The sequence below is a fragment of the Squalius cephalus genome, assembly GCF_949319135.1.
Source record: "Squalius cephalus genome assembly, chromosome: 2".
Classification (NCBI taxonomy): domain Eukaryota; kingdom Metazoa; phylum Chordata; class Actinopteri; order Cypriniformes; family Leuciscidae; genus Squalius; species Squalius cephalus.
The window spans coordinates 18,718,074-18,732,664 of record NC_137123.1 but is presented as its reverse complement, the minus strand read 5'-3'; the positions used below and the strand labels follow the sequence as shown (position 1 = coordinate 18,732,664).

The 14,591-nt window shown below is 38.2% G+C and overlaps 1 protein-coding gene across 30 annotated transcripts in view; it reads left to right on the top strand.

Annotated features, from left to right (window-relative positions):
• Window positions 1-14,591, top strand: part of nfixa (nuclear factor I/Xa) — a 94,126-nt gene that overhangs the window by 76,844 nt on the left and 2,691 nt on the right. For 4 of the 30 annotated variants that reach the window (XM_079857845.1, XM_079857851.1, XM_079857870.1 and 1 more), the window contains 8 exons: window positions 835-955; window positions 1,119-1,154; window positions 1,282-1,409; window positions 2,786-2,866; window positions 5,328-5,459; window positions 8,806-8,975; window positions 10,161-10,317; window positions 13,392-13,486. In XM_079857845.1, the coding sequence (XP_079713971.1) occupies window positions 835-955; window positions 1,119-1,154; window positions 1,282-1,409; window positions 2,786-2,866; window positions 5,328-5,459; window positions 8,806-8,975; window positions 10,161-10,317; window positions 13,392-13,486 (920 nt within the window). The remainder of the gene's footprint in view (window positions 1-834; window positions 956-1,118; window positions 1,155-1,281; window positions 1,410-2,785; window positions 2,867-5,327; window positions 5,460-8,805; window positions 8,976-10,160; window positions 10,318-13,391; window positions 13,487-14,591) is intronic. The other 26 variants (XM_079857874.1, XM_079857850.1, XM_079857852.1 and 23 more) reach the window with 13 other exon arrangements.

Below are 14,591 nucleotides of genomic sequence, written 5' to 3'. Positions count from 1 at the left end.
ATGACAGCTTTTGTACATTTTTTTCTGAGATGTGGTCTGCAAAAACATATAAATAAAAAATCCTATAGGAAATTCTGTAAGAAATACATCTTACACCGTGTCCTAACTACACGTGATGCGGTAAAAGGTATATTTTCCATGTTAATCAGAGTTTTTGTCCTAACCAGCCGCGACGGCGAAGATTTTAGAAACGGTTTCTATTTTTCTGCGACGTCGCGCTGGAGCAACAAACACAAAGTGTGGCAATGATAATCTCAGGTACTGTTTATGTGCTTTATTTAATGTTAAAAGCGTGTAATGTGGATTTGAATATCATTTAGTGCTCCAGCTTTGTAGCTGTAAAAGCAACAATGGATAATTTACCTCAGATCTTGAAATTAAACAAATGGAAACAAGAACATTCAAACTATGAACAAACAAGTCTATTCTTTGACAAAGATAGTTTTAGTAACTCAGTAGCCTATGTATTTTTAGTAATGTTTAAATGGTGTAATATTTGTGAATTTGATTATGTAGCTACTTATCCATTTTCTTGTGATTGCCATCAAGATTACTACTGGTGCTGTGCACTCGCCGCGAGACTCCGCCCACACGCTGTTCTGATTGGCTGTGGGTTTTAATTGATTTCGACGCATCTTGCAGTCACGTCGTGTCTAGTGTGGACAGACAAATTATTTGTCGCTGGAATCTTATCACATCGCGTCTGGTTAGGACACGGTGTTACATTAATTTAGCATAGATTCATTAGTTACTTCACTCTAAGTTCGATTTCCAAGTTTTACGTTTCAGATTTTACGTTTCAAAAGTTCTCCAACATTCTTATCTCTTCTGCAGCCCCAGTTGCAACAGCATCAGGTCCTAATTTCTCACTTGCGGATCTGGAAAGTCCCAGTTACTACAATATCAACCAAGTAGCACTTGGCAGACGTTCGCTTGCCTCTCCTCCATCCACAAGGTGAACACACACACACACACACACACACACACACACACACACCCATATACCTGCTGTTTGTGCCTGTTTCAGTCTCTCTTCAGTGGAAATTTGATCTGTCTTGCTCTCCTTTTTGTTCTTCCTTCTGTTTTCCCCCTTGTCTGTCGTTCTTCTTGCGCTGTAGGTCTGAGGTGGAGCTGTACGCCAGTCTTCCTCGGAGGTACTCAGTCTGTCACAGTCTTCTGTATCTCTGCACCTTTTTCTGTGTTTCTCTCTGCCTGTCTACAGGAATCTATCACAGGGGCATTTAATAACCTCTCGCTCGGTCTCTCTCTCTCTCTCTGCAGCTCTAATAAGCGCAAGTCTATAGATGACAGTGAGATGGAGAGTCCTGTTGATGATGTCTTCTACTCCAGTCGTTCTCCGGCCGGCACCAGCTCTCAGTCCAGTGGCTGGCCAAATGACGTTGATGCAGGTGAGCATCGCATTTACACACAAATACGGCTTTTACACTGAAACGGTGCTGATGCCTGAGTCTGGTCTCTGCCAAACTGTAGCAGTCACCTTTGAGCACAAGCCCACATTTCCACTAACTTGAAAGCCGAACAAAGATTTCAGTTACTATTGTACAACATAAACTGCCTACAAACAGACTTCAAACACTACAAAAAGTGTTCATGACAGGATCCTAGGATGACTTGAGGGTGAAGGCTAATTTTCATTTTTGGGTGAACTATCCCTTTAAAAACTCTTAAAATGTCCTATATTCAGTCAGATTAAGTATAATTAATATAAAATTAAAGGTGCACTATGTAACTTTTGTCCCTCTTACGGTTAATTGCATGCATTTTGCGGAAGAACCTTTTTTTAGTTTTGCTTCAGCTCTGTGTGACTTTGCGGATGAATATGGTTATCATACTGCTCATAAAACATTCATTAACTCTATTTACTGATATGGCAAGACACGCACGGGCGAGTGACGCATATATGCGAATTCCCGTGAAACCATTATGATTTAAATTTGAAGATTGAAAAACAGGAATTGTGATACAGCCTAATGTAATTATTATAATTCTATTTTAATAATAATCACACTAAGCTTAACAAATTTGGCTAGATTGCTTATGATCTACATTTGATGAATAATGACAGTCTTTACTTTATGATGTTTGTAATTTGTTGTAGATTGTTGTAAGAATGCAGCTGGAAATAGTAAAGCATAGACATTTCAAAATAAGTGTCCCTTTGTATTTCATACTTGTTTATAATTAAAACTCCCCCATTATGTCTTACATTTAATTTTAACATAAACTCTTGTAGCTTCTTGTTACAGGAAAGAAAGAATGAGAACAGTTGCATAAACATAGCCGCTAAGTTAAGACTGTGTCTTAAGAACTAGTCCGACCAACTAGCAATTAGTTATGGCTAATTAGCCGTACTTTTCAGATTCAAATTAGACTATCTACCTTTTTATGTGGAACCAAATATCATGAAAATAATTTGGTTCTAATATTAAAAATAATAAACATTTTAATATTTGTTCTCGGATCCCAACCCTATTAATTCTAGTTTATCTAGAATCTAGTTTTATTTTCCATGAGTTCAGTCAAACTAAGTTGTTGATTTGAAAACTATACATGGTGAGAACCCTCACGTCAGCCACTGACATCATAGCAGTTTGTGTTTTAAGACAACCAAGGAGGAAGTCCCAAAGAACAAGACGGTTTTTAAGTTGAGTGGAAATGTGTGGAATGAGGCCAGACTGAGCACCGGCACCATGTCGGTGGAAAAGGCATTAAACACACCATGACCATCATGACCTTCTTCCCTGTTAACAATTCCCTTCTCCAGTTGCAGTACAGCACCATTTGACGGGTGTTCAAGAGAGGAAGATAAAACATGAGAATGATGGCGTGCAGTTTCCATACCATGGTTAGAACACACACCACACACACTTGCACATGTACACAAGCAGTGGGAGAAGACAGGACAGTGTCAGGACAGGACAGTGCATCAGGTGTCAGCTAAAGAGCAGAATGAAAGTGCTGCTTGGTTAGTCTGTTTTTCACCCATGTTATTGATTTGTTTGTTGTTTACCACCATTGAAGTCACTTTAATGATAAAGTTTGATGTTATGCATTATAATATGAGAGGTTTAGTGTTGATGAAGGGGCTTTAGGGGTACCTAAGACACTAAACTAAATGAATACCTTAGTCACAATCAGCAAGAAGTGTTGGAAGAACCCAGATGGGCCAGTCGAAGTCAGAGCAACACACAAACAAACACTGAGAAAATGCACAACACAGGTGCATCTTCTGTCCATGCATTAACCACACACACACACATACACACACTCTCAGTCTGTGTTCTGGTCCCAGATGGCTCTTCCGTGTATCTACAGTAGTGGGAGACATCTGCTCTGCGTTTGTGTGTGAATGTCATAATCGGATAGCAATGCCTTTCACTGCATTTTCCCCCATGATGTCCTTTTATAATGTTAACATAGGTTTCATGCACTAAAATTATTTTAGTTTTACACAATATTTTTTTAGCCTCTCTTTGACCATGTTAACCAGTCAAGGTATATATATCTGGTATAGATGTCATAATCTACTACCATTCAAAAGTAGGTGGTCAGTAAGATTATTTCAATTATATGCAAAGAAATGAACTAAAATTAATACTTTAATTCAGCAAGGATGCATTAAATCAACCAAAAGTGACAGTAAAACATTCATAATGTTGCAAAATTGTTCCATTTCAAACAAATGCTAAATTTTAAACTTTCTATTCATCAAAGAATCCAGAAACAAATTTATCCCGGTTTCCACAAAAAAATATGAAAAAGCATTGATACATTGATAATAATAAGAAATGTTTCTGAAGGCTCAAGTCACTTTTTAATGGTTGTGTAAGTGCACCATTCATTTCAGTTTATTAATTTGAAATATACCGGAGTAATATGTAAATTAATCTTAAAACGGGGAGAGAAAAACAAAACTGGAATATCTATTTTTATAGTGCATCAATTTCTTATTTCAAAAGAACCAGGTGGCGAGAGTGTGTTGTGTGCATGTGTACACATTTTGTGATAAATATCCATGTACAGACTTAACACTTTCAGACGCATTTGCACACTCCCACACACACGCATACACACATGTGAGAACAAACGCACTCAAAAGTGCACTGAGAAAGGGGAATTAAGCTGAAATGGGATTTAATGCCTTGTAATGTAGAGAGGAAAAAATAGCATCGAACTGAAGTGAAGTTCAAGTCTGTGTGTATGAGTAACGGTGAGCAATGGGTGCCAGGAGGACTGTGTGTGTCTGTGTGTGTGTGTGTGTCTGTGTGTTCTTTGGTTATCTTCCAATTATGAGCCATCCCTGTTCTGTTATCACTTTCTCCTGCTATTTCTCACCTTTTCATGTTATTTTCATCTCTTTCATCTTTCTGGTGATGGATTGAACCAGTTGAGGTGTTGCTAATTTAATAGTTTAGGAACACTTACAGAAGACTACGGTTGGGTGGCATGACGCTATACACTTTGCGAAGGTAGAAATGTGTCAACGTTTATACTGCTACAGGCTATATATGCTTGGCTATTTGAGGACAGGACTGCTTTACGTTATTTACACATTAAGGGCGGCAAAGAAACGTGGAGGAATGTGAAAATACAAAGCAGGACGCGAACCAAACAAGCCAAGACGTGGAGTAACTTGTTTTTTTTTTAAAGGAGTAGTGAAGCTGAATTTAGTTGTTCATGGTCGGCAAGCAACTTCGAAACTTGTTCATGTGTGTGTGCATTTTGTATATTTTACAGTGTGGCTCATCCAGATTTTAGAATCAGAACTATCATTTTTATAATATGAATTATGCTGTTTTTAAGTCTTTTAACTCAAGCGCTTCACTGATAACATGTATCGTTCATTTTCTATAAATTTTTTTTAATGATATTACAAAATATTACAACTTGTCGATCAATTTCCAAATAAATATAAAAAATAGTCAAATATGATGAAGTATCTTTTATTTAGATTACTAGATTATCCAATAATAGACATTACCAAATAGTTATTAAAATAAAATTCTAGTAAAAATTGTGATGTGTATACTGTTACAGTAATATAAAATGGCTTTTTTAATTAAAGTTTTTGGTCATACCGCCCATTTTGATTTGTTCCGTTCGTCAGCATTGCTGGTATTAAAATGAGAAGACAGACGATTACCTCGAAACAAGTGAACATGCTCATTAAGTTTTTCATAAATCAGTCCCCTCCCTTCAAAAACCAAAAATGATCCGTCAAGTTAGTTGAGCTAGTCAGCGAGTGTTTGATTGGTGTGTGCTGTGCCCTGCTGCTGTTGTTGTTGTTGACGTGTGGTTTCTGGCAGGGTTGTCCTCTCCCGGGTCTCTAAAGAAGCCAGCGGGGAAATTCGATTTCAGCGCCCTGTCAGCACAGACGAGGTCCCCCCGAATGGCCTTCACACACCACCCGCTGCCCATGCTGGCAGGCGTGAGACCAGGTGAGACAGACACACTCCAGCAGGGAGAGAGAGAGAGAGAGAGAGAGAGAGAATGGAGGGGGAAAGGAGGGATTTAAAGTATTAGATTGCAGCGTAGGCTTCTGATTGGTCCAAAAGTTCTGTCATGGCACCACACTAGTCCAAAATTGCCCTCAGTGGCATCTGATTGGCTCTAAACAGTGGCGAGTTATTGATGGAGACCTCTGATTGGCTGGGCAGAGAGACAGAGAGAGTGAGGAGCTGCCACAGTTTATGAACGACACCATCCATCTACGTACCCTCTTGCTCTCCATCTTTTCCTCTCTTCTCTCATCATCATTTCATCCACAGCTTTTACCTCCATTTTTCAAGTGTGTTTGGTGGAAATGTCCTCATGTTTCTTTAAATGTGTGACCTACATTTTATTACATTTTATTTTAAGCAAATTATGTGTTAAGCAAATAAATCTTTTTCAAAGTTTAGAGTTTGAGAGTTTAAAACCTTTGCTTGGGTTGGGGCCAAGTGTCGATTCTCGTCTTCTGTTTAGCAGATGTCAGATGTGCATTCTGCGACCATTGTGGACAAAAATCGTACTTAAAATACTCTGACAGTGTTCCCCGCACCGCTTATTTATCTGTATGTGCCGCTTCTAAAATATACAGTGCTAAAAATACAACTTGAGCTGTGTAGTCCAAACAAATGACACTTATGAGTCGATTCTTTTTAGTAAACCAAAAATACTTCTGAATCGGCTCAGAGCAGTCAGGCATGCTTGCTGAATTTCAGGTTGTTCCTTTCGTCGTGTTTCACTCCACGATACACCAAGAATGCTGGGTTACATTGTACTTAAGACTTGTTTTTTTTGGTTTCATACAACTATAAACTCAAGTCTTTTGCAAGAATCATATTGAATTGTTTCAGATGTGTTATGTCTGTTCTGTTCAAATCTTATCTTATAATTTGGCAACAGGCTTCCGAGTAAATGCAGGAAGAAATGTTTTTTTCTTTTTACTCCAAAATTACTAAAAGGATTGATAAGGAATCTGAATTTTTAAAAGAATCCAATCAGAACCAGAATCCCTACTGAAAATGTTTGATTTAATGCAAAATTTCCAAGACATTTGTACATCTCTTTGCGACGATTGGTTAAATCATTCAATCATTAAAGAACAGTGTGCAGAATGTCAGAGTTGAGTTCTTGATTCGCTGATTTTGTTCTCATTTCAAACATTCTTATTTCAACTTCCATGTGAATCACCAGAGACTATTTTGCGGTTGAAGAAAAGAGAAGGAGAGGGACGGAGACACAAACGGGAGAAGCCATGAGGAAATGTTTAGAAAGCTTCCCAATGCGTAACAGATGCGTGGCCAAGAGAATCGTATAAAAACTGTGCATTTCGTTCTCTGCGTTTTTAAAATTAGCCAGCGAGCATGTTGCTTGTTATACAGGCATGCTGTCATTCATATTGGCACAGGACAAAATGTGAAGGGGAGTGTGTGTATGTGGGGGATGATGCTCTTCTTGGCAGGCGTGTTCGGAACGCCATGAAAATCCCGTCAGTAAAACGATGATATTCAGAGGCATTAAGACTGCACTCTCACAGGCCACTCGAAACATCTCCATCCCCACCCAAAGGAGAGCGATTCAAAGCTCCCTCCCGTGTTGTCCCCGACGTCCCGGATGTTTAATCCCATCCGATGGCCCTGGGAAATCGCAGAATTCCTATCCGTTCGGGTCCGACTGCAGCCGGCGAGGCCTAATCAAGTAAAGGTCAGCGGGACAGAGAGCGCCAGCTTTAAATGGATTATACGTGCGTGTGATTATGGAAGTTTTTCTACGGCAGACGCTTCTGGTTAGGATGTTTATGCAGAGTCGAGACAGTGGAAAAAGCAAGGTTTGCGTTAGGCCGGGGGAAGAGGGCAAAATGCGTGCGTATGAGAAAGACTGTCTCGATGCCGTTTCTAATGCGTTTGTGTGTGTTATGGATGGATGTTGGCCGCTGTTGTGAAAGAGATACTGTGGTTTGCTTTTGTGAGTGATGAATAACTCTTTGGAGATTGAGAAGATACCGTTTTTGTTTGTGTTTGTGTGTGTGTGTGTGTGTGTGTGTGTGTGTGTGTGTGTGTGTGTGTGTGTGAGAGAGGGCGTTTATGAGTGCATTTGTGTGTGTTTGTGTGTGTGTGTGTGTGTGTGTGTGTGTTGGCACCCCATAGCGCCTGGCTCCTGCCCAGTACCTAATGAGATTAAGAAGCACCAAAAAAATGAAAGACTGAAGAAAAAGAGGGAGTTAGACATAGACAAAAAAGAGGGACAGGATGAGATAGATAAAGAGGAAAGAGAGGATGGTGAAAATGGCATTTAAAAAAACAGTATATCCAAAAATGAATTTCTGTCAACATTTACTCATCCCCATGTTTTTCCAAACCTTATTTTCTCATGTGGATAAAGAAAAGAGATGTTACTCAGAATGTTCATGCTGCTCTTTTCCATATAACAGAAGTGAATAGGAAGCTGTCAAGGTGCAAACATTTACACTGTTGATTTAGTCTATATAACTTATGTGCTTTATTTCTTTATTCGGCAAGGATGCATTAAAATGGGTAAGAGTGACCGTAAAGACATTTATAAATGATTAATATTCCAAATAAATGCTTTGTTTGAAAAAAAGTATCACGGTTTCCACAAAAGCAGCACAACTGTTTTCAACATTGAAAATAATATGAAATGTTTCTTGAGCATCAAATCACAATATTAGAGTGATTTCTGAAGGATCATGTGACACTGAAGACTGGAGTAATGATGCTGAAAATTCAGCTTTGATCACAGGAATAAATTACATTTGACAATATATTCAAATAGAAAACAGTTATTTTAAATGGTAATAATATTTAAAAATGTTACTGTTATTTTTGATCAAAATCAATGCATCCTTGGTGAGCAGAAGAGACTTCTTTCAAAGGATCTAAACAAAAATCTTATTGACTCCAAACTTTTTGAATGGTAGCATACGAAATCTCCATGGATTTTAAGTCATTTACTGAGAATCTTTGTCTTGCTTGGTCTTAAGGCACCATTTGTGATTAAATAAATGAGATTTAAGAGTCTTTAAAGAGGTCACTTTCACTGAATGGAAAACAGCAGCGTGAACATTCTGCTTTAGGTCTCCTTTTGTGTTTCATGTGGCTGAATAAATTCAAAATGTTCATTTTTAGGTGAGCTATTCCTTTAAGGAAAGGACATTATTTTAAGAGGGATGATGAAGAATTTAGGTTTATATGAACACACACACACACACAAATGCTAATATCCCATTGTGCTGTGTATCTCATGCACGTATCGCTCACTCTTCCTCTCTCTCTTTCTCAGGGAGTCCGCGTGCCTCAGCCTCTGCCCTTCATTTCCCTGCTCCCTCCATCATCCAGCAGTCCAGTCCATATTTCACCCACCCCACCATCCGCTATCACCACCATCAGGACCCGCTCAAAGAGTTCGTCCAGTTCGTCTGTGCTGACGGCTCGGGGCAGCCGGGGGCACAGGTAACACACGCACACACACACACACACCATCATCACGATTCAAACAGCACCAGTGGACAGGACACACACACACTGACACACATCTCTGCTAAAGTCCCTCTCTCTTTCTCTTCCTTTCTCTTTCTCTCCATTATCTAACACTTGACAGTCTCCGTTTTTCATGTTTTGAGTTTGATTTCATCCTCTCATCCTTGTGTCATGAAACACTAAAATATATTTTTCAAAACAGATATGGCTGTGCTGAGCAATGATTGCATGTTAATTTTTTAAAATTAAAGGTTCATCATGTGGATTATAAGCCCTATCAGTTTAGTCCTTCAGTTCATTTAGCATCTATTTTCTTTGCACCACTGCCAAGCTTAAAAAAAACGTTATATTTCTCTAAAATAAGGGGAAAATTTATTTAAAATAAATGTAGTCCATTTAACTTGTGCATTGTATCTCAAGTCCTAGCATAGTTTGTGTTAGGAAAAGACTGAAATTGAAGTAATTATGTTTTGATGAAACGCAGGTACACATGAGATTTGAGGGATGTTTTTCTTTGAGGAAACACTGAAATTTCGATCTGTTCCTCACACAAAACGAAATATAGTGCTCATGTCAAATGAACTACTGTTATGATGCTTTTATGTCCTTTTCGGAGCTCCATTCACTTTTATTGTATGAACTATAGAAAATAAATGTTTAATTTATAATAATTAAATGATTATATAATAATAATTACATTAAAATAATTATTATAAAAATAATAATTTAAGAATTATTAATAAATAAATAAAAGTAAATTAAATAAACATTTAATATTAGTCTTTTGTTGGTTGGAGAGAATTGCAATAGTTTTATAAATAAAATGCTGTAACATGATTTAAAATTGTGAGAGGGCAAATCATAATTTTAAAGGTGGATTTTAGCTAAAAGTCAGTTTGTGAAATAGATGTAGCTGAAGTTTTTGCCTCTTTCAAAACTGATCCGAACCAAAATTTTATGACGACACTTTAATAACTCAGTGGATGTGTGTATGTTTATTAAGTTTTCAATGTCTCTGTACGTTTGTAACATTCCAATCTCACCTTTTGTGATTGCACGCCTCCACATTTCTGTATCTGTCTGTGTGTGTGTGTGTGTGTGTGTGTGCCTCTTTCACCCCCTCATCATCTGTATGTGTGTGTGTGTGTGTATCTGCAGCATAACGGGAGCGGTCAGAACAAACTGCCCGGCTCCTTCTTACTGCCACCTCCTCCTCCTCCGGTAGCGCGACCGGTGCCGATGCCCCTCCCCCTGCCCGAGCACAAATCCAGCCACACACACCCCGAGAGCGGAGTCGGCTCCCCGGCCTCGCCCTGTAAGTGTCCGCTCAAGCACCAGACCCACCAGAGCCCTTGAAATCGCCCCATTACCGCTGCGCTAAAACAACTCATCAACTCTTTGAGTGATAGGGCCACGATTTTTGACTATTAGGCCCGAAAAATACCTTACGCAAGTACACCAACACAGACAGTTGGAGCTACGCAAGTTTAATTTCACCTGTCGCTGCGTTTTCTAAAAATGTTCAGAGCGCATAGTGCGCATTTGCTTAAAATATCGTCTGCTATGGTCGGTTTTCTCTAAAAGTTAGTTAAACAGTTTACATTTATATCTAGCTATCTGGATAATAAAATAACAGGTTTAGTGGTACAGATATTTTAAGGAAACTCTAGCGCCTCCTTGAGTACTGAAATGTTTTACGCAACAATAACACACACTAATATGTATTTGAATTGAGTTGAATACGTTTATTGTCTCATTCGAAAAGTGCACACACACCCATTCCAAAAGTATAAATATAAACTAATGTAAACAATTGGTACAGAATGTAAATGTAAACAGTGCAAAATTATAATAAAAAATATTAATAATAATAAATATGTACAATAGAAAAAAAACAGGTACCAGACTAAGCATTCCTGTCTGTATTTGCATACTTGCGTAAAGTATATTTCTGGCTTTAGATGCCCTGCTCTTCTCCATCTGACTTTTTTCTTTGTTCATTTTCCTCGTTCAATTCCCTTTTCATCCTGCTTTTTCCATTTATTTATCCGATTGCAATCAGTCACGGACTTTTGCAATTGAATGGGGATGGAGACACTTTGCTGCCTCTCTCATTGGCTGAAAAAAAAACAGCCAATCATTCTCATAGATCAGCCTCCCTCCTCATCGCTCTCACTTTTCATTTTTCTTTCTTTCTTTTCTTCCTTCAATAGATCAAATTCAGGGCAGCTGGCATGGACTCCAAACAAACAAACAAAAAAAATGACGCCCCACATTAAGCGCCTTTCCATTGACACATCAAGCTAAATACAAAAAGGAAATGTGTGTAGACGTGCAGGTGAAGGGATTTGTGATGTGTCTGGCAGTGTGTGAGAGCGGGCGGCACTGGGTTGTGGGTCTTTGCTTGGGATGTGTGTGTGTCGCGTGCTGTCAGCAGGGCGGGTGGGCAACAGGAGGAGCCTGGTCGAGCAAACCTTTCAGAAGACCATCCCTTCTTTCTTTTTTTCTTCTCACACATCAATGTTCTTTTTCTTACTGTGTTTTCTCATTCGTTCATTTCATATCTATGGAATGGTGTATCGTTCTCAACCTGTCGTATCCCTTCATTTTTATTTTTTTTACCTTCCATCTTTCGGTGCTTTTACACACAACAGCCTTTTTCAGTCATATTTTAGACTCCAAAAATCACTCACACATACATACACACACACATTCACATACTTGCAAACACGCTCAGTCTCATAAACACCTCCTATTTCATGGAGTCCACTCCGCACAACTGCCCTGAATTTGAAATTTGAATTTGAAAGTGAATTTTTTCCCAAAATCTTTTAAATTTTGCTGTTTGCTGTTTTCCCCCCCATTCAAATCACCCTTCCCATTTTACACAACAGCCCTGAATTTGAATTTGGAAGTGAATTTTAGAATGTTTGAATTTGAATTTTAAACTGAAAGTTTATTTTTTTCTCCATTTTAAATCCTTCCTCCTACTTCAGTGAATTTGAAATTTGAATTTGAAAGTGAATTTTAGAATGTTTGAATTTGAATTTTAAACTGAAAGTTTATTTTTTTCTCCATTTTAAATCCCCCCTCCTACTTCACACACCTGCCGTGAATTTGAAATTTGAATTTGAAAGTGAATTTTAGAATGTTTGAATTTGAATTTTAAACTGAAAGTTTATATTTTTCTCCATTTAAATCCCCCCTCCTACTTCACACACCTGCTGTGAATTTGAAATTTGAATTTGAAAGTGAATTTTAGAATGTTTGAATTTGAATTTTAAACTGAAAGTTTATATTTTTCTCCATTTTAAATCCTCCCTCCTACTTCACACACCTGCGTGAATTTGAAATTTGAATTTGAAAGCCTAATGAATTTTTGAATTTGAAATTTGGGTGTTTTTCAACAGAAATATTTTTAAAGTAGTGTAGCACTTATTAGTGTTAAAAATGTGATTTCTGCACAACCAGCAGCAAAAAAAACCCCAGAATATTTCAAGCACTCACCCTGTCTGCCATTGGTCCAAGGACTATAATACCTAGAGAAATCTATCCATTAGCATTCCCATTCATCTCAGTGGCAGTTTTTTGGCTGGTGTGCTTGCTTATGTTTGATTATGGGTTCTCAGAGCCAAGCCCTTCAGTATTGACTATCCTGAGCTGTGTCATTAAAGGCAGCAGAAGGCAAACTGGCGGTGGTAACCAGCAAAATCGAGTGGGACCGCATTTCTAGGATCTTTTTTTCCCCTTCTTTTATATGTATTAGCAGTTTATACTATTTTAGAGCACTTACTATTCAGTTCTGTACTTGTATTATTCATTTTCAGGAAGGAGTTGTTTAATTATTCAAATTTATATTGATATATTGTCTTAACCAACCCTAAACACAACCATTGGTAACTCTACTGAAATATTTAACCTAACTTGTTTCAATATACAAGGCCCTATATTCAGGTTTTAAATTCAGTTTTGATGGATAAGTTATTTTTCAACACAGAAGCAAGATATTTTCTTTGCATGTACGACACAAGACTTTTCATTAACCACAGCTCGGCGTGGAGCTTCTAATCTGGTGTGTGACCGACTTAATTGTAGTAGTATAGTAATTGGTAAAACTGTCTGGCTACAAACTAGTGGGTTTATTAGTACAAACTAGGGTCCTAGAACTGCGGTCCTGAAACTGTAGCCTCCGGTATTGCAGGAATATAGTATTGCTTGGTTCACTCAAACAAACAGATTGCAATTCCATATAGTGCCAACAATGCACACTTCAAGCCACATGTTGATTTAGCATTTTAGTGCCAGTCATTAAAAAGTGAGCTTGAAATTTTTACAATAAAAGCACGTACATCACAGCTGTGAATGCTGACAGACGTGTGTGTGTCCCAGCAGCATACCCAGCGCCAGGCTCCACAGCTTCCAACAGGTTTGTCGGCATCGGATCACGGGACAACAACTTTCTGAACATCCCACAGCAGACTCAGGTACATGCACACACGCAGACTTAGGGACATGTGTGTAATGCTGTTGCTTAGCCTACCACAGACAGTGTGTGTATAAACAAACAGGAAACATGTTTACAGTAAATACACTTTCAATTTAGGCTTACCAGGCAAGCGGAGAGCATTTTGTCCATTTTGACTTCACTCGAACACACATACGAGTTGCACATTTCTGCGTTTTAACCCTCAGGCCTGCATGTCTGGGCTTCTAATGAAAGTATATTTACTGTAAGCGCATGTCCTGTTTGTTTATACATACTGAGGGATGAGTCTGTGGTAATCAGAATCATGTTAAACAATGCGGTGCATATGCATTGGGTTGAAAATAGCCCAGAGTATTCCTTTAAATTGAAAATAGCACGCTCTTCAGTCCACCCATCCATCAATCATGTGTTTTTGATCAGCGAGTCTGAGCGCTGTTAAGTGCGTGTGGTTGGTAGCAGTCAGTGGCTCTCTGGGGGTTTGCTGAGGGACACGCTGCTCATGTCAAATGGATTTTGTGGCCGTGTTCCCACTCGCACCAGCTTCAGAAACCACAAGCACTACCAATAAGACCAAACACATGGAAACAATCGTTTCCTCCTCCTACTCCTCACTGACTCCAAAACCAAATGTCTTATGATTCATCAGATTTATTAGTAAGTATGACGTTATATTGTCATCATCTTTGTATTGTAAAGCCTGCATACACATTTCCACACTTGCAGGGTCCAAAACATACTTTTTACTTCATGATGGTGGGTGAATTGAGAACATTTACCAGCAGTGAAAGTCTATTTTGCAATACTTTTAGTACGATTTTAAACACAGTACCGTTCAAAACTTTGGTGTTTTAATGTTTTTTTTTCTGCTCACCAAGACTGCATTTATGTAATCAAACAGTAAAAACAGTAATATTGTGAAATATTATTACTATTTAAAATAACTTAAAAATATATTTTGAATGTATTTTAAAATGTAATTTATTCCTGTGATCAAAGCTGGATCATCAAAGAATCCAGAAAAAAATGTACATAACTGTTCATAAACATTGATAATAATAATGAATGTTTTTTGAGCATCAAATCACAATATTAGAATGATTTCT